The 21136-nt window shown below is 43.2% G+C and overlaps 1 protein-coding gene across 1 annotated transcript in view; it reads left to right on the top strand.

Moving 5' to 3' along the window:
- Positions 1-21136, top strand: part of FAM189A1 (family with sequence similarity 189 member A1) — a 748741-nt gene that overhangs the window by 528091 nt on the left and 199514 nt on the right. Inside the window, exon 3 of the mRNA XM_033920182.1 lies at positions 9931-10041. Coding sequence (XP_033776073.1) covers positions 9931-10041 — 111 coding nt within the window. The remainder of the gene's footprint in view (positions 1-9930; positions 10042-21136) is intronic.

Genomic DNA, 21136 nt, shown 5'->3' with positions numbered 1-21136 from the left:
TATGGAACTATGACCTCTAGAGATAGTCACGCAACACTGCTGCTAGGGGTGTCCTTTTGAGGTTGATGCCAAAGTGGCCAGGAGCTATTGGGTATCACTCCTGGCTGATGATCTCTGGACACCCCCCTCCCCCGGACTCCCCAGATCCCCCTGGACCACCAATGATGTATAAAATGGGTGTGAAGGGGGGTTACCCATTGCCACTGCCCAGGAGCAGTGTGAAATCAGTATGCAGCCAATGGCATTGAATTAATATTTTCAGTGGTGAAACATTCATCTATGACAGTGTTTATAGTACAGATCTCAAGACTCAAGAAAATAGAGCTACGGTGAGTGTGGTTTTGAAGAATGCTTGACTATAGGTACTTGAGATTTATCCCATCTCATTACATAGCATTAGAGGAATATTAAATTAATACAATGACAGCCATGTTTATTTAGGGTTCTACAGTATGAGGCCAAAAAAAAAAAAACCCTCTTGAAGAAAAAGAGAAATCCTAATCCAATTAACTACAGCAATTCTTATCCCAATTCAAGTGTTTCTAGGATTATTTTAATTGTATGCCAATTCTCTGCAGTTTAAACACAAGATTTGTACAGGTGTCCACAGCTTGCTTGGGCGTATTGATTTATTAACCGTCATACTGCATTCCTATGTAACAAATGATTAAACAATCTCTGAACATTGTTCCTAAGGAAGCCTAACATCTGTGGTGTTCATTTTCAAGCTACAGTATGATTTAGGTTCCTTAAAGCACCTTGGTGCCTTTTTTATTACTTTTCTCTATAGAGAGACTGGGGGGGGGAGGGGAGATGAAACAGACATTAATACTTGTCCCCAATTTATATTTTAATAAATCAGTTCTGACTAGCATAGAACTTGGCCATTAAATTATTGCATTAAAATTCAAAAGTGATATAATTTAGAAGCTGCAAAGTGTCAGGTTTCATGAGTCTTTTATTGGCTGCCTGCCATTCTGATAGCAGCTGGTATTAAAATATAAAGTGAAAAATCCTGTGAAAGGCAGAAGTGGCAACAAGGGCAAAATTATAAAAAGAGAAGAGGCACATTTTAATGATAAACCCATGTTGGAAGAAGAAAATTGGAAAGAGTAAAAAACTGAATGAGGAAGGAAAAAAATTGATCTTTGAGCTCTGTCCTCTCATTTATGTTTGTTTTCCTCGGTCCTGTCCTTGAAGGGTCCATAGTTTCACTCTAGCACCCAGCTGCGGGATTTTAAGATGTTACCTTCCATCTTTTTGGCCCCAAGGCAGGCAGGTACAGTATCAGTAAACCAGAAGACCAGTTCTTTTAGATAATTTTATTCACGTTCTTCCGCTTTCTTGTCTCTGCACTTCACTTTCTGTCTGCCAGTAGTTACTTCTCACTTTTTCCACTGCTTCTTTTTTCCCCCCCCCTTCCCTGCTTATAACCACATGTACTATGCTGTTTAGATGATTTCAGTCTTTCTGCATTAAAGAGCAAATTCCTGAGGATCATCTGAAGTCCCAGAACCTTTTATCTGATAGAAATATGATAGCAAATAAAGGCCAAATGGCTTATCCAGTCTGCCCATCTGCAGCATCCCATACTTTCTTGAATTCAGACACAGTCTTTGTCTCTACCACCCTTTCTGTAAAAAAGCATTTCCTTAAATTACTTCGAACCTATTACCTCTTAACATCATCCTATGCCCTCTCACTCTGGAGTTTCCTTTCAACTAAGACTCACCTCGCCTGTATTTATGTCATGTAAGCATTTAAACGTCCCATACCTCTATGAGAGTAATCAGTAAACTCCATATCAATATGCAGGGATCAGAACCAGATTAGAACATATTGAGACCCTAAGCTAATGCTGGTCAAGTATAACGAGGTCCATATGATAAGTAAAAGAATTTTATTATTTGTTATTCTTATTTTTTACTTCTATCTTGCATTTTTTAAATATCTCTTCAGCCAGATTTCTGCAATGATAAGAAAATAGTAGATGAGAACAGATAAAGAGCTGCCCGGTCCATCCAGTGTGTCCAATAAACATAGAAACATGATGGCAGATAAAGGCCAAATGGCCCATCCTGTCTGCTCATCTGCAGTAACCATTATCTCTTCCTGTCTCTAAGAGATCCCACATGCTTATCCCACACCTTCTTGAATTCAGACACAGTCTCTGTCTCCACCACTTCATCTGGGAGACTGTTCCATGCATCTACCACCCTTTCTGTAAAAAAGTATTTCCTTAGATTACTCCTGAACCCATGTCCTCTTAACTGAATCCTATGCCCTCTCATTCCAGAGCTTCTTTTCAAATGAAAGAGACTCGACTCATTCGCAATTACGCCATATAGGTATTTAAACATTTAAGCTAAGTAAAACTTTTAGGTTTTTCTTTTCCTGTGCACAGTGAAGGGCTTTGTACCCTTTTGATAATTACATTTCTGTGGTGGTGGAATTTTTTGCCTATGGTAGTAAATGAAAGCAGATTGAACTTATATCATTTTTGATTGTTGACCGCTGATATATGGAATTTTGAGGCTTTTTCTCCACTTTTTGATGAAATATTTATCGGGGGTGTTCAGCCCATCTCTGGTGAGTAATATATATATATATATATATATATATATATATATATATATATATATATATGAATTTTTGATTTAAACATCTCTTTCATATCTCCCCTCTCCCGCCTTTCCTCTAGTCTAAACTATACATATTGAGATCTTTAAGTCTGTCCCTATACTCCTTATGACGAAGACCACACACTATTTTAGTAGCCTTCCTCTGGACCGACTCCATCCTTTTTATATCTTTTTGAAGGTATGGTCTCCAGAATTGTGCACAATATTCTAAACGAGGTCTCAATACCTTCTTTTTCCTACTGGCCATACCTCTTCCTATGCACCCTAGCATCCTACTAGCTTTCACCATCACCTTTTCAACCTGTTTGGCCACCTTAAGATCATCACATACAATCACACCCAAGTCCTGCTCTTTTGTCGTGCACATAAGTTCTTCACCCCTAAACTGTACCATTCCTTTGGGTTTTTGCAGCCCAAATGCATGACCTTGCATTTCTTAGCATTAAATTTTAGCTGTCAAATTTCAGACCATTCTTCAAGCTTCGTTAGGTCTTTCTTCATTTGATACACACCATCCGGGGTGTCTACTCTATTTCAGATTTCGGTATCATCTGCAAAGAGGCAAATCATGCCTGACAGCCCTTCAGTAATATTGCTTATAAAAATGTTAAAATGAACAGGCTCAAGAACAGAACCTTGAGGCACACCACTGCTGACATCCCTTTCCTCAGAGCAATCTCCATTGACCACTACCCTCTGTCATCTTCCACTTAACCAGTTCCTGACTCAGCCCGTCACTTTGGGGTCCATCCCAAGAACATTCAGTTTATTTATTAGATGTCTGTGTGGAACATTGTCAAAGGCTTTGCTAGAATCTAAATACACCACATCTAGTGCACTCTTTCTACCCAATTCTCTAGTCACCAAGTGAAAGAAATTGATTAGATTTATCTGACAAGACCTACCTCTAGTGAATCCATGTTGCCTCTGGTCCTTTAATCCACTGGATTCCAGAAACGTCACCATTTTCTGTTTTGAAACTTTTCCATTAGTTTGCATAGACACATTCATTATCAATTCCTTATTAAACCAACAATGAATGTTGTATACAGGTTAACCAGGCACCAGCCTGTGCTCAGTTAGCCTCCAAGTGACCACAGATAGCCAAATATTCAGTGCTAGAAGTCAGACATGCCCTTGCATTGAATTTCTGGGTTTATTTCAGCCCACAGCTGTAAGCAAGCTGCTTACTGCTGAGGGTTGAATATCAGGTCCAGATAGGATACTTATGATGTCAGCACAATACAAATGATAGAGCTTGATAAGCAGCATTAGTGCATTCAAACTAAATAGATATGATGCACATAATATAAGTACAATACAATGAAACATCTTAATAAACAACTGAGGGGGCAACTGCAATTTAGTCTTGTAAGCGTGAGACAGATAAAATGAGTAGATCAAAATTGTTGGGATAAACAAATGGGTGGCTAAATTGAAGGCAAATTGAATAAGATATGTAGAACTGGTTTTAGTTATAAGATACAGAGCAAGCTAGTCCATATGTGGATTGGATAGCCAGTCCTCGCATGTATTAAAGGCATGGGAGAAGATCTAGGCTTTCCCCTTCTTCCTAAAGTAGAGGTAGTCAAGTTAGGTGTAGCGCCTTTTGGATCTACTTCCAGAGGGTATAGGCTACTCCTGAGAAAGCTCACTGAGGGATATCATATCATGTAATTTCTTATCACAAGAGTACACGTGGGGGGCATTTGCAATATGACATCTAAGTCTGACTGGCTTTTTTGTGAAGTATGTCCGAAAATATCCATCTTTTTTTTTTTTTTCAATAATGACCTTACTAGACATATTTGCCCTTCATGCACTTATCTTTTTGGCCATTTTCGAGAAACAAAATGTCCAAATGAAAACCATATAAAACAATCCATTTGCAAGTAGGAGGGGCCAACCTTTGTAGTAGACTGGCAACATAGACATGCCAGTGGATCCCAAGGGGGCACTACAGTGAGCTTCACATTCCACTATAACCCCCTTACATTGTATGAACAGTTCCCCCAAACCAACTGTACCCAATTGCCATATCAATAGCCCTTTTGCCTACAGGTATCACCTATAAGGTAGTACAGTGGGTTTTTGTGGGCTGACACTTTCCACCACAAGTGTACAAGTTAGGGTACCATAAGAGCCTGGGTCCCCTTCTCTGAAGTTCACTGTGCTGACCACCAGGCTACTTCAGACATTTGTTTGCTGCTCTAGTAGGACTGGCCATTACATCTATTGCTGTTAGACAGACAGGTGTGTATTATTTCATTCAGCTCTTTGGAGGGTGAGGGGGGTTATGCCTTCATCCCTTCAGTGGTTATCTGCTTAGTTTAAGCACCTTTGCCCATTATTCGTTCTTAAAACAGGTCTAGTCCCAAATGTCTAAATGGTGCCCTGGACATTTTATGACATGTTTGATTATCACTGCAAAACATCCAAGTCCTAATCCCACCCAAAACATACACCCACTTGAGATTTAGATGTAGCTCAAACAAATAGCTTAGAAAAATATCTAGGAATTAGGTTTTGAAAATGGTGATTTGGACGTTATGGTGATTAACACATCCCAATGTCTCTCTATGTCGTTTTTTGGACATCTCTATGTTTTGAAAATGATTCTCATAGTGATGCTTCTTCTGAGGACCTTTGAGGCCTCAAAGGATAAAGTGGACAATTTATTCTTTGGCTATTCTAAACTATATTGTCTGAAGACCTTAAAAATAAAATTAAATTTGGCACTGTTGAGTAAGGATAACTAGTGTAGATGTTGCAAAAAGGGTATGATGTGGTTATGCCACTTTTTGTCATCTATCATCATGCTGCAGCATTCTGAATTAGTTGAAGCTTATACAAACTTTGGTTAGACCAATTTACAGGGCATTATAGTGATCTAGCCATGACATTATCATGAAATAGACTACTGTGATGAAACTCATATTTTCTTTTTTTTTAATTCTTTATTCATTTTCAAACTTACAATAAGTGTGACAATATATTCAAACAAATTAACAATAAATATATCACTTAATAATCATCAATGGTACAAATGATGTGCTCTTATCTCCCACCCTTCCCACCCTTTCTTATCATATAATCAAATACCTTGTACAATTTGTAATAATAAATTACCCTCCCTCCCCCTCACAATTGAACTTGTAAATTCAAGAGAAAAAATGTCCTCTAATAAGTACAATATTTTGTTAATGGCTCCCACACATCTTGAAATTTCTTAAAACACCCTTTCTGTATTGCAATAAATCTTATGCCACACAAAATGATATTCAAAGTTTCAAATACCAGGAACTAAGTACTCATACTCTTCAATACAGAACAGCAGAAGAGACCTCAGTGTTTCTCAGGAATATCCTGTGAAACTGTCTATGGCAATAAATATACTGTCATAGAGAAATACATCCCTGGTCTCAGCTATTTCCACTGCCTGATAAAACTTCCTTCTCACTTATTATCACTCTTTTGTTATTCAAAATATTATCGAGGATAATCAAAATATAGAGAAGAGAAAGCACTTATCTTAATTGTTTCTTCTGGTAATGTAAAATCACCGCAGAATGCAGTTTAAGAAGAAGCGAGGTAGAATAACTATCTCGCTTAAAGAAGTCGATCTCCTTTTCCAGAGTCAACCTCTTGCTTTCAACGATATCCCGACAGGCCCTGTTTCGCCCTACGGCTGCATCAGGGGATTATCTAAAAGAATAAAGCGTAAAATATATTAAGATTCTCTATCTTTCTATCTCATAAACAACCTTCAAATTTATTTCACTTACTTTTAAAGAACGAGCTACTGGTTGTTTATGAGATAGAAAGATAGAGAATCTTAATATATTTTACGCTTTATTCTTTTAGATAATCCCCTGATGCAGCCGTAGGGCGAAACAGGGCCTGTCGGGATATCGTTGAAAGCAAGAGGTTGACTCTGGAAAAGGAGATCGACTTCTTTAAGCGAGATAGTTATTCTACCTCGCTTCTTCTTAAACTGCATTCTGCGGTGATTTTACATTACCAGAAGAAACAATTAAGATAAGTGCTTTCTCTTCTCTATATTTTGATTATCCTCGATAATATTTTGAATAACAAAAGAGTGATAATAAGTGAGAAGGAAGTTTTATCAGGCAGTGGAAATAGCTGAGACCAGGGATGTATTTCTCTATGACAGTATATTTATTGCCATAGACAGTTTCACAGGATATTCCTGAGAAACACTGAGGTCTCTTCTGCTGTTCTGTATTGAAGAGTATGAGTACTTAGTTCCTGGTATTTGAAACTTTGAATATCATTTTGTGTGGCATATGACTTTTTGAAGATATTCAGCTTGTACTGAGATAGTAGTTTTGCAATAAATCTTTCCATTTTATATATATGACATAGAGAATTCCACCAAAAATTATAATTTAGTCTACTCCAGTTCTTCCAGTTATATGTAATTTGTTGAATGACAACCCCAGTTATTATAAGTAATAATTTGTTATTATATATATGAGATTCATTTTTTTTTTGTATTTAAAAAGAGATTTTGAAGGTGATAGAAGCAGTTTTTGAAGGCTGTTTGAATTTATGGGATCCAAGTAAGTGAAGAGTCTAGATTCCTGATCTTAGATTTTAGGGGAGCTCATGCATCCCAAATGGTTTTTTGAAGTCTGGTACCTGTTCTCTTCTGTTAAGAGCCTATAGAATCTCTGTTTTACTTGAGTTCAGATACAGTTTGTTGGTTTTAACCCATTCCTGAATTGCTGTTAGACAGGCAGTCAATTTATTCAAAGCTGTGAGTAGATCTGGTTCAGTGGGTATAAGTAGTTGCACATCATCGGCCTAGATATAGAATTATGTGTTCATCAACCAAAACAGCTCATGCAGAGGATTAAGGTAGACTTTAAATAAAATAGATGACAGTATGGTACCCTGCACTTCAGTGTTCAAGCTGATGTTGTGTTTGTTGTTGAACAAAAACCACTTGTTTTCTATTTGTTAGGATTTTAATCATGCAAATTATTGTGCCACTGATACCTCGTCAGCCATGTAAGCATGATATTATGGGCTAAAATGATGAAATCTGCTGAGAAATCCAGCAGCACTAGAATTGGACATAAGAACATAAGCAGTGCCTCTGCTGGGTCAGATCTGAGGTCCATCGTGCCCAGCAGTCCACTCACGCGGCGGACCAAAAGGTCCAGGACCTGTGCAGTAATCCTCTGTCTATACCCCTCTATCCCCTTTTCCAGCAGGAAATTGTCCAATCCTTTCTTGAACCCCAGTACTGTACTCTGCCCTATTACGTCCTCTGGAAGTGCATTCCAGGTATCCACCACACGTTGGGTAAAGAAGAACTTCCCAGCATTCGTTCTGAATCTGTCCCCTTTCAACTTTTCCGAATGCCCTCTTGTTCTTTTATTTTTCGAAAGTTTGAAGAATTTGTCCCTCTCTACTCTCTCTATGCCCTTCATGATCTTGTAAGTCTCTATCATATCCCCTCTAAGTCTCTTCTCCAGGGAAAAAAGTCCCAGTTTTCCCAATCTCTCAGCGTATGAAAGGTTTTCCAAACCTTTCATCAGACGTGTCGCTCTCCTCTGAACCCTCTCGAGTATCGCCATATCCTTCTTAAGGATTGGACGCAGTACTCCAGATGCGTCACGATTTCTGTGGAGATCATCTAGCAGAGATATAAGAAGTATCTCCATACTGTATTGAGGTCTGAAGCCAAAAATGACATGGATTTAACCAATTACTTTCATTTAGCCACTCATTTAAAGCATCGGGACATCAGCATTTATCATATTGTCTGCTAGTGCATTTACTGTGTTGTGAATGTCCACTGTGTGGAAACTGTAGGGCAGATGGTGACCATGACTCCCAACAGTTACCACACAGGTTTTATAGTTGAAATGCAGGTTTTATAATTGAAATGCATTAAATGTGGCTACTACCAAAATGTACCACACATTACAAAGCAAATCCCAAAGGTTTTTTTTTTAAATCCATTTAGGAGCCCTATAACTAAATTTTGGTAAAATTTGTAGTTACCATAGCTTTATGCTACTGCACAGTTGCTGTAAATTTTACGTGGCAACCAGTATGAGTGGAACCATTTTTTTCTAATGCTGTTTCAACCTTAAAGTGTCAATTAGCCCACAAAAGTGTAATGTGCTAGCTGGCTAAGAATTTTCCATGCCAACTTACCAGCTGTGCCTTGCCCCCTGACATAGAAAATATGAAAAATTAAGGAATACATAGTTTACTGTGTGGTAACAGGCAAACTACCACAAATCCTTTAGCGCCAATGTGCAGTAGCCTATTTCCATGTGCTACATAACTGCTTGTTAAGAACTAAATTCAGTCAGTGGTACCCAAATTTGGATGCTAAAAACAGTGAGAGAAGGAGGCGCCCGAGTTGGTGGCCCCTGGCATCACCATGCCTTGCGCCCCCGCGCTGTTCCCTGCTCAAGCCTCCCCTCCTCTGGCATACTTCTTCAAATCTTCACTTGCAGTGAGCAGCATCTCCTACCTAATGCTTGGGACAGCCTCAGGTCTCCCTCTAATGTCACTTCCTGTGACCAGGAAGTGATGTCAGAGGGAGAACTGAGGCCGGCACAACCAGCAGGCAGAAGATGCTGCTCGCTGCTGGTGAAGATTTGAAGAGTAAGCTGACAGGAGAAGAGATGTTGGTGCCCCCGCTAAGACAGCCACTAAGACGGCTGGCTGAAAAAAATCTGTGTGGAGCACTATTCTATAAAGGGTACTCCGAGTTGTGTGCTGTTCCTAAAACAGCACGTAGCACTGGGATCCATGCCAAATTTTGAGTGCAAGGATTTACACCAACTGAATTTTGGTATAAATCTTGACACGTAAGATAGATGCAGATCCCCTGAATTCTATAATACGACATACATCTTTAGTGAAAGCCCCTGACCAACCCATTCTCCTCCCATGACCACACCTTCTTTGAGCTGCATACTTAAAAATCTGCATGTAGATCCTTATAGAATTGCACTTAGCAAGATAAGCATGCCAATTAAATGCAATGATCAGTTGTTAGCACCCAATCATTGCTCTCCAATTGCTCATTATTCAAAATGTGCTTGCAACTTGAGCATGCATCCAAATTTGGGCATGCAGTTTTAGGTGTCATATGGAATCTGGGGGTAAGTGCTTAATGTACTTGAGTGAAAAGGGCCCTTTAATAATTTTAGAAGCTAGAATTATATGCAAAGAAAAACATTTCCCTTCATTTTTTTTTTTTTTTGCAAGGAGTAATTTGTGTGCTTTTTCCTTCCAGATAACCTTTTTCATGCTGCTCTCTGCAGTGTGTGTGATGCTGAATTTGGCTGGTTCCATTCTCTCTTGTCAAAATGCTCAGTTGGTAAACTCCCTTGAAGGCTGTCAGTTGGTAAGTAATGAAGTCCACACTTTTCAATAGAGAGCAAGAGTTGTGATTGTATTTTTTGAGGCCAAGTCATTACAATTGTTTTTATCTTGCAGCCTGCAAATAGAAATTTTCATTTATACCAAACCACAATACGGGTCAGCGAGCTTTCATAAGTTGGGCTCTGGTGTTTTCTTGAATACACTGAACATTTTTCTTCATTTATACCCATGGGTCTTCTCATATCCCAACCTCAGAGAAGCTATAAGAAAGGCACACAGCCATACCTTGTACCAGTGTTTCTCAACTCGGTCCCGGAGTACTCCCTTGCCAGTCGGGTTTTCAGGATATCCTCAATGAATATGCATAAAACTTGATTTGCATACATTGCCTCCATTATATGCAAATTTATTTCATGCATATTCATTGTGGATACTCCAGGGGGTACTCCAGGACTGAGTTGAGAAACACTGCCTTATACCACATTCACACTGTATTTTATTAAAGCTTTTAAAACATCAAGCAGTATGACTTGTAAGGCAGTATCAGAAAATGGAAAGTCAGATTTAGTGGTGCTTGATGATGTGTACTGTGCTTTAACTGATGCTAAAATTTTAGCTCATTACCCACCCCCCTCCCCTTTTACTAAGCCAAGGTAAAGGTTTCTACCACGGCCTGGAGCGCTAAATTCTCCAATGCTGCTTCAACGCTCATAGAACATAAGAACATAAGAACATAAGAACTGCCATCACCGGATCAGACCTTCGGTCCATCAAGTCCGGCGATCCGCACACGCGGAGGCCCCGCCAGGTGTACACCTGGCGTAATTTATAGTCCACCATATCTTTATATGCCTCTCTTAAGGAGATATGCATCTAGTTTGCTCTTGAAGCCTAGGACGGTCGATTCCGCAATAATCTCCTCTGGGAGGGCATTCCAGGTGTCAACCACTCTCTGAGTGAAGCAGAACTTCCTGATATTAGTCCTGAACCTGTCCCCCCTCAGCTTCATTCCATGTCCTCTAGTCCGTGTCAAATTGGACAGTGTAAATAATCTTCTCTGCTCTATTTTGTCGATTCCTTTCAGTATTTTGAAGGTCTCGATCATATCCCCACGCATTCTCCTTTTCTCAAGGGAGAACAATCCTAGTGTTATAAGTCTATCCTCATATTCCAGTCTCTCCATACCCTTCACCAGTTTTGTTGCTCGTCTCTGCACCCTCTCCAGCAGTTTTATATCCTTCTTTAGGTAGGGAGACCAATGTTGGACGCAGTATTCCAAGTGTGGTCTGACCATTGCCCTATAAAGCGGCATTATAACTTTCTCCGATCTACTCGAGATTCCTTTCTTTATCATGCCCAACATTCTATTTGCCTTCTTTGCCGCTGCCGCGCATTGTGCCGACGGCTTCATGGTCTTATCTATCAGTACACCCAGGTCCCTTTCTTGTTCACTCTTCCCCAGAGTTGCACCTGACATTGTATACTCGTATTCCTTATTCTTATTGCCTAAATGCATTACCTTGCATTTCTCCACATTGAACTTCATCTGCCATTTCTCCGCCCATGTTTCTAACCGACACAAGTCGCTCTGGAGTTTCTCTCTATCCTCCTGCGATCTGATTGCCCGGCATAGTTTTGTATCGTCTGCAAACTTGATGATCTCACTGGATGTTCCTTCCTCCAGGTCATTGATATAAATATTAAAAAGGATCGGCCCAAGTACCGAGCCCTGGGGTACACCACTAGTCACTTTCTCCCAGTCGGAGAACTTCCCATTTATGCCCACTCTCTGCTTTCGGTTTTCCAGCCATTTGCCTATCCATCTTTGTATATCTCCCTCTATGCCATGGCTTTGTAGTTTCCTGAGAAGTCTTTCGTGTGGAACTTTGTCGAACGCTTTCTGGAAGTCCAAGTATATTATGTCCACAGGCTTCCCACTATCAATTTGCTCGTTTACGGTCTCAAAAAATTGGAGTAAATTCGTCAAACATGATTTCCCTTTCCTGAATCCATGTTGACTGGGTTTCATCAAGTCGTGTGCGTCCAAGTGCCGGACTATGCTATCCTTGATCAGTGCTTCAACCATCTTGCCGGGGACCGACGTAAGACTCACAGGCCTATAGTTGCCCGGTTCCCCTCTCGATCCTTTTTTGAAAATTGGCGTGACGTTCGCTATCCTCCAGTCGTCCGGTATCTGTCCAGTTCTGATTGTCAGGTTTGCAAGTTTGTGCAATAACTCTCCGATTTCAACCTTCAATTCCTTTAAGACTCTCGGGTGAATTCCATCCGGTCCAGGGGATTTGTCACTTTTAAGTTTGTCGATCTGATAGTATATCTGGTCTAAGTCCACTTCAACTGTGGTGAGGCTGTCCTCTATTTCTCCTGGAAACACTTTCTCTGCTTCAGGTATTGTTGAGGTGTCTTCCTTCGTAAAGACAGACGCAAAGAAGGAATTAATTTGTCTGCGATTTGTTTATCTTCCTTGATGTACCCTTTTCTTCCCTGGTCGTCCAGGGGTCCCACTGCCTCTTTTGCAGGTTTTTTCCCTTTCTCGTATCTAAAGAAGGGCTTGAAGTTTTTGGCCTCCTGGGCTATTTTTTCCTCATAATCCTGTTTGGCATCCCTCACCGCCTTGTGACATTTCTTCTGATCATCTTTATGTTTGTTCCAGGCTTCGGTTGTCTTTATGCATTTCCATTTTTTGAAAGAGTCCTTCTTTTTTTTTATGGCTTCCTTCACCTGTATGGTAAGCCATGCCGGTTCTCTTTTGCTCTTTGTTCTCCGATCTTTGGAAATCCTCGGAATGTAGAGATCTTGTGCTTCTGTGATAGTATTTTTCAGTAGGGACCATGCCTGATCTACCGTTTCAAGTTTGTCCACCATCTTCTCTAGTCGTTTTTCTACCATGGCCCTCATGCGATCGTATTTACTCTTTTTAAAGTTTAAGGTGGTGGTTAAGGTTTTGGCATGTTTCCCTTTCCCGATGTCAAGTTTAAAGTTGATTACATTGTGATCACTCGTTCCCAGTGGAACCACGACTTCCACTTCTGTTATCGGTCCCGTGAGGCCATTTAGGATCAAGTCCAAGGTGGCGTTGCCTCTTGTCGGCTCTTTTACCATTTGTTCCAGGAAGCAATCCCCTAGCACATCCAGGAACTTGGCCTCCTTGCCGCAGTTGGAGGTTGCTAGTTTCCAGTCTATCCCTGGGAAATTGAAGTCTCCCAATACAATTACATTGCCCGTCTTGCATTCTTGTTTGATTTCTTCCATCATTTCTGAGTCAGTTTCCTCCGCCTGTCCTGGGGGACGATAGTAAAGGCCAATTTTCGTATCTGCACCATATTGACCAGGAATTTTGATCCAGAGTGACTCAAGCTTCTCTTTCATTTCTGTTGTAACCATTTCAACAGAATCTATTCCCTCCTTAACATATAGAGCAATACCTCCACCTTTCTGCCCTACTCGATCTCTTCTATACAGTTTGTATCCCTGTAGTACTGTGTCCCATTTGTTTTCTTCATTCCATCATGTTTCTGTTATGCCAATGATATCCAATATGTCATGTCTCGCTATTGTCTCTAGTTCCCCCATTTTGTTACCTAGACTTCTAGCATTCGTATACATACATCTAAATTCCCTTTGTGTTACCTTTTTGGACCTTCTACTCTTGGCCGTCCCTATAGTTTCAAATACGGTATCCTTTACTGCTCCTGTGTTATCACCCTTGTTTGCTGTGTGGTCGTCCTCTCCTGTGTCTGAGTTGTCCCTTCCTGCTTTTTCTCCCTTATTGGCTGTGGGGTCGTCTTCTCTTGTGTAGGAGTAGTAGTCCTTGGCTTCTTCGTCGGGGCATCCTGCTATCCGTGCCATCGACCGGTGGTCGACTGTCGGCTTTCCCCTATCTTTCAGTTTAAAGCCTTCTCGATTGCCTTCTTCATGTTGCCTGCCAAAACTCGTGCTCCTTCCTTGTTGAGGTGTAGTCCGTCCCTTCTGTAGTACTTGCTTTTTCCCCAGAACGCCATCCAGTTGCGCACGAAGTCGAAGCCTTCTTCTTCGCACCATCGTCTCATCCAGGCGTTGATTACTTGCAATTCCCCTTGTCTCTTTCCATCCGCTCTTGGTACTGGGAGGATCTCAGAGAAGGCCACCCTCACCTCCCTGATCTTCAGTTGTCTTCCGAGTGAGCGGAGCTGGCCCTTCAGCTCTTCCCTGTCATACTTCCGCCCGCTCACATCATTTGTTCCCACGTGGATAAGCACAGCGGTGTCCTCTCCCCTGCGCCATCTATGATCCTGGAGATCCTGTTGGTCACATCCTTCACTCTTGCTCCAGGCAGACAGGTGACGACTCTGTCCTCTCTTCCTCCTGCGGTGTGGCTGTCCACATGTCGTATAATGGAGTCGCCTACGATGATCCCCATCTTCTTTATTCGGGAGTTCCTTGGGGGGCGTAGGTCCACGTCCTTGGAGTAGGGCCAGTCTTCTTCCTCCAATGATACTCTTGAAATTGTTTCCTGTTCTTTGGGTGGGGGGATGTCTTCCTGTGCTCTCACTATTTCTCCTGGTGTGCGGTTGTCTCCTACCTCGTCTTCGGTTTCTTCTGTGTTTGCATGGGTGTCTTCTCTCCTCACATGGGTTTCTTGAGTACAGTTTTCCAGCCCTGGGATCTCTACGTGGTGCTGATGAGCTTCCTCTATGAACATTTCTAGTTCCTTGACCTCGTCGTTTGGGCTGTACTCCACTAGAATCTTCTCCTGTGCTCGGATTCTGTCTTCGAGTTCCATCACTGTTCCTTCCAATAGTCTTACCTGACATTTCAAGCTATCCATCTCCATGCATCGATTGCAAATGTATGCCTGGATCCCCGAAGGGAGGTAGTCATACATATTGCAGCCGATACAGAAGACCGGAAAGCTCACCTTCTGACTTCCTTGGGCTTCCATTTCTTGCTTCCCTCGTGTGTGCTTGTGTTCCTTGCCTGCTGCTTCCTTATGTTACTTGCCTTGCTGTGTCTTTTGTGTGTGCTGTCTCCGCTCTACCTCACCTTGATTGTATGTGTGGGATTGTTCCCTTGGCGTCTGTCTCTTCCTTACCTTCTGTGTTTGTCGCTTCTTTACCGTTCAGTCCTCCTCGGTGTTCTTGATAGTAGACGGCTGGGCGCCGTTGGCTCCGCCCCCTTTCAAGGGGGAGTTCGGGCTCTGACCTCGCTGACGCTTGGGAGTGGGCGGAGCTAACTCTCGCCGCTGCCCCTGCTGTGGATCACTTTTATTCCCTGCCTTTTGCCTCCTGTCTCTCTCCTGAGGTCTTCTTACCTCCTCTCTGCCTTCTGCCTGCTTTTCAGCCGGTGTTCAGGTCAGCGTGTGCTGGGCGCCGTTTAGCATTTAGCACTCTAGCCCGCGGTAGAAACATCTACCACGGCTTAGTAAAAGAGGGCCTAAATAAATAAGAATTGGTACGTGGCAATCAGCTTGTGCACATACTGGCTGCTGTTCAGCTGGCTGCAATCGGTGGGGTTTTTTTTTCAATTCTGTCACTGGATAAATTAGCCCTGGATATTTAGTGCCGGGCCATGTCCTGGCACTGACATTGAATATCCAGGACTAATTGCAGTGGTGCTGGCCACCGGGGATAATACAGATCCCAGCAAGTAAAGGCTTGAGGTGTAAACAAACAACGCTCCCTGACGCAGCCGATTTTATGGCAAAAACAAGGTCCCTTGTTGGAGACTTGAACGCTGGCTGTAACAACGGAAGATTGAATGCTGAGAGAATGACATCGTTTGGAGTATGAAGGCCAGCTTTTGAGCTAAGTGGCATCTGCTTTTCTTTTTCGTTTCCCTGTGCACAGTGGTGGACATTTGATCCAGTTGCTAAAGTCACATTTGTTTATAGTGGAGTTTTATTTGCCCATGATAAGACTATGAATGGCTTGAAATCTTGAATAGATTACTGTTTCAAATTATATATGCTTGAGGCTTTTTCTCCACTATTTAATTTAAATGTGCATTTCTAGGGTCAGATCCACCACTGGCTGATAATATATTAATCACTTCATACATAGTACCTTAAGTATTCCACCTTATAAACCTCAGCGGTGCTGCCATGTGACAAAACTTAAGCACACAGATCAAATAGCACCAAGATCACCATTGGTCTTTTTCTTTTTTGATAATTTTTTTATTTATAATATAGTTTTTAATATTCTTAAATAGTATTTTAAATAATCATTTTTAAATACTCATCTCTTTAGGAGCATAGCATAGGGATTATTCGTCCGACATAGACTATGTTTCGCCCATAGGGGCTGTATCAAAGTATTTCCCCTAAGTTGTGCCGGTTCCATGAATGCCACCGGTGGCAGGAGCGTGGCCCTTTTGCTCCTGCCTCCTCGTGGCTGCCTTCTAAAATGGCTGCCACAACCTTTCGCAGGTGCTCGGGGCATTTCCTGCAGTACCGTGAAAGGTTGCAGCAGTCATTTTAGAAGGCAGCGGCGCTCCTGTCAAGAAGGCCCCCACTGGACCTCCAGATACTTCGTAGGTCTAGGGGGCCATAGGAGAAGAGCCTCAGATTGTCAACCCTGCCCTAGCCCATACAGCATCTATTTCCCTCTCTTCCCATTCACCCCCAGCCCCTGAAGCATCTTATCAGTCTTTTTCTTCAGACTGCCAGTAGCATTCCTTCGCTCCTCCACCCTACCGGCGGCTGATCTGGAAGCCTTCCCTCTGACACATTGTAGATCATCAATTTTTCTAAGAACCTTTCCTTACTCTCACCCTTTTATCTTCATGCAATTTCCTTTTCCCTTCTTTTCTATCAAGACAATGTAGTTCTTTCCTAGCTCCCTATATTATTTTTCTTTATGTATCATATATATCTAATTATATGTAACTAGTTTTTAAGCCCGTTACATTAATAGGTGCTAGAATAGATGTGTCTGTCTGTCTGTGTTTCTTTATCTCTCTCTCCTTGGCCGCTGTCTTTATCCTTCTGTGTCCCCCTCCCCTCTCCCCCGAGCAAAGCTGTCTGCCCCCAGCACCCACCTCCCCCCCAAGTGTCTCTCCATGGCCCTCTTCTGTCTTCCCCCCAGAGCAAAGCTGTCTGTCCCCAGCACCCCTCCCCCCAAAGCAGCCCCCTTTCCCTATCTCTCCATGGCCCCTTCTGTCTCCCCCAGCACACTCCTCCCCCCTAACCCTCTCCCTGTCTTTCCATGGCTCCTTCTGTCTTCCCCCCAGAGCAAAGCTGTTTGCGGGTGGCTCCTTGACCAATCCGCGCTTACAACGGCCCCACACTCGCGGTCTGGCTGGCTCACCCACCAAAGCCCTTCGCAGCGGCAGCCCCTCCCGCATCCGTCCCCGCGTCCCAAGCCTCTCCGAAGGCCGGCTCCAACGAAAATGGTACCCCTCTGTCCAAAGCCGTGGCGGCAGCCTCCTTCAAGACACATTTCAAATCTGACATATTGTAATCACAAAACAGAAAATAAAATTATTTTTCTTACCTTTTGTTGTCTGGTCATTATTCATATCATGTAGGGGTCCCAGGCTATGGTTGGCTTTTGATAACTGGCTTGCCAGGGCCCCTTCTTTCTTCTTCCCTCCCTCCATCCCGGCAGCTGAAGACAGGCACCTCCCCCCAGTGGTCTGAGACAGGAGGGAGCATCCACAATGCGCAGATAGTGAGTTAGGAGAGGGTCTGAGGGCAAAGAGGGGCTCAACAACGCACAACCACCTTTCCTTCCCTCCCTCCATCAGGTGCAGTGAATCCACCAATGTTAAAAGGAGCCGCATCGAAATCAGAGGCCTGCCACTGCCGTAGCACTTTCCCCTCTGCCTTGGACCCGCCCCTTCTCTGACATATGGGACCGCGGCAGAGAGAACGTGTTACGGTGGCGGCAGGGCTCCAATTTCAAAGCAGCTCCTTTTAACATAGGTGGAGCTGAACTGTACCTGATGGAGGAAGGGAAGGAACGGTGAGCCAAATTTTGGCAACGGCAACACAGGGCCGGATGCAAGAGGAGCCGCCACCGCGAAAACCCCCAGCAAGGGAGCCAGGCGACGGAGAGGGCAGGGGGTGCGAAAAACCCCAGCAAGGGAGCCAGGCGACGGAGAGGGCAGGGGGTGCTAGCGGCTGGCAGCCGCCGCTCCGCAAGTGGAGAGCAGGGAAGGCCAGACCGTAAGCCGCGCATGCGCACTTCCTAGCTACAGCTCACAGAAAACGGACGCACGCATAGGAAGTGCGCATGCGCGGCTTATCGTTTTATTATATTAGATGTACAATTTAGTTCTTTTACGTAAGTTATTCTTACTCCATTTTTAAAAATTGTACACCATTCAGTCATGGTATATCAAAACCTAAATAAACTTGGAAACTCAGTAGATTTCTGGGTCAGCTACCGGTAACATGGAGGAGTGAAGGAATGCTGCTGGTGGCCTGAAAAGAGCAAGGGAGTGCAGCTGCATAGGACCCAATGCTGGAGCAAGTTACCACCTTTGCGGGATCCCTGAACAAAGCAGACCCATCCCCGTGGGATCTCCCATTGACCTCGTTCCTATGCAGCTCTCTGGTTGGTAGAGCTCTGCACCCAGAGGTTGTGAGATCAAATCCCAGTGCTACTCCTTGTGACTCTGGGCCAGTCACTTAATCCTCCAGTGCCCACCGCTTTGAATGACAGCTTTGAAATGCCAAAGCCAAAGAAATTCTCAACAAATATGTAGTGAATATATAACCACCAAAAGGGGAACCAATCCAATATCAATAGTGGTGTGCAAATCGCAAAACAAATGATTCATCAATTTTTATCAATTTTTATAAAAGGGATATCAGAATGACCCCTGGAGTCGATTAACTCCTTAGGTCAGGTTTTTTGAAAGGTTTATAAATAATTGTTGTAAATAGTTCCAAGTTCCTCCTGCCCCCGCCAAATTTGTATCTCATTATACTTCATTGTATTTCATTGGATTCTATTAGCTGCTAAACTGTACTCCTTCCGAGGTCAGTACATATGGTTCAGCCGCCAAATTTGTGTTTCATTGTATTTCATTGTATTTCTAGGAATCTGTTAGACGCTGAACTAAAAGGATCATAGTCTCAGATAGTAACCCATTCTCATTGCTGGGATTCGGGTTTAACGCTCACCCCCTCTTGTGTTGTCCTCTAACCGCTCAGTTCCACTCCCAATAAACGTTAAAAAAAAAAAATAAAAAAAAACTGACACCTTTCCACACCCTCCTCCTGCATACTGCTTCTACCTGTCTCTGTGCTGTCGCTAAGTCTCTCCCCACTTAGCATTTTGTTCCACACACGATCCAAACAAGCTCTGCCTCTCAGCTTAAAAGGCTTCCCAAGTTCCATCATGAAGCCTCCCTTCTGGCTCCTTTTTCTCTTTCTCTGCTCTTCTCTCAAGATCTCCCTCTGCCTGATACCCCCCTCCCCCAACATACCAGACTCCCCAAATGTCACTATTACCTGCCCCGGCCTCAAAATTCCCACGCTGATGCGCACCAGAAGTCACTCTTACAAACAAAAACACCGCAAAGCCAACCTCGCCTCTTTAAAGCCTGTGCCCCCTGCCAACCTTCCCAACCACGCCCCCTACTCTCTAACCCCAGTCCCGTTACTTTACTGCAACGCCAGATCCGTATGCAACAAGACCCAAATTGTGAAAGACCTTCTCGCGGACTCTGATCCTGGATTCTTCTGCATCACAGAGTCCTGGATCACCAAAGACGATCTCTATACACAAAACGAGCTATGCCCTCAGGGCTACCAAGGCCTCTTTTCTCCTAGATTAAACCGAAAAGGAGGCGGCCTGGCACTCCTCTACAAATCTTTCTTCGATGTTCAGCTCCTCGAAAAAGGCAGCCATCATTCACTAGAATACATGTTAGCCTCAGTCAATGATGAGCTCCATCTTCACCCACTGGGTATCTTATTACTATATCGCCCACCCACCCCCTGGAGCAATTCCTCCGAGCTTGTTTACAAGACCATATCTAACGCGTTCCTCAAGTTCCAAAGACTACTGATCATCGGAGATATTAACCTCCACCTCGATGACACCACCTGCAAGGATGCATCTGATTTCAATAATTTCCTCACATCCCTTGGCTTCTCCCCCCCTGTCCCCTCTCCAACCCATGATAGAGGCCACACACTAGACCTCATCAGCTTCCTCGATCTCACGGATTACAAAACTTCGATCGATGACATCCGCTGGGACCACGTTCCCTGGTCCGACCACTTCTTAGGATCCTTCTGCCTCCCCATCTTCATGTCACACCTTGGAACCTCACCCCACACCTCCAAGTCCATTACTTTCCGCAAGAAAATTTCAAGTGATCAGTTCTGGTCCAAATTCCTCAACAATCTCTCATCCAAGCCTAAGCCTTCAGATTCTGTAACCAACTGGCACAACTGGATTACTCTCTCAAAATCCACCTACCACTCTCTTGCCCCGCTTTCCACCAAAACCGTCACCTACTCCCGTAAGGCCCCCTGGTACCTCCCACACCACAGGGTACTAAAACAAAAATGTCGATCCCTGGAACGCATATGGAAAAAATCTAAATCCCCCACAGACAAACAAATCTGGAGAGTCAACATTAAACTTTACAACAACACTCTCAAAAGTGCTAGGAAAAACTTCTATGGTGACAAGATCTCCAGATCAAACAACCAGAACAGCATGCTGTTCAATATCTGGCGCTCCCTAATCCCCAACACCAACCCTTCCATACTCCCCTCCTCCCCATCAGCCGACCTACTAGCAAACTTTTTCAATGGAAAGGTCACCGCCTTAAGAAGCTCTTTCCCTCCCGTAGTCTCCTACAATTCTCTAGTGTTCGCCACCCCCATTCCTACTCCAAATGTCACCACCCCTGTCCCAGTCAATAGATCCTGGACTGCCTTTGAGCAAGTATCCGAATCGCAGGTCCTCAAGCTCTGCCAGAAATTGAAATCCTGCAACTGCACCTTGGATCCATTTCCATCCTATCTATTTGAGAAAATACCCGCACAGGCCATCTCATCTCTCACCAAACTCATAAATTCTGCCCTATTATCGGGCCTCTTCTCACCTGAAATGGGACACATTGCATTGACCCCCCTACTGAAGAAAGCTGACCTA

This window comes from Geotrypetes seraphini, chromosome 14 (assembly GCF_902459505.1).
Source record: "Geotrypetes seraphini chromosome 14, aGeoSer1.1, whole genome shotgun sequence".
Classification (NCBI taxonomy): domain Eukaryota; kingdom Metazoa; phylum Chordata; class Amphibia; order Gymnophiona; family Dermophiidae; genus Geotrypetes; species Geotrypetes seraphini.
The sequence above is the reverse complement of the archived record's forward strand: the minus strand, read 5'-3'. Positions and strand labels throughout refer to the sequence as shown.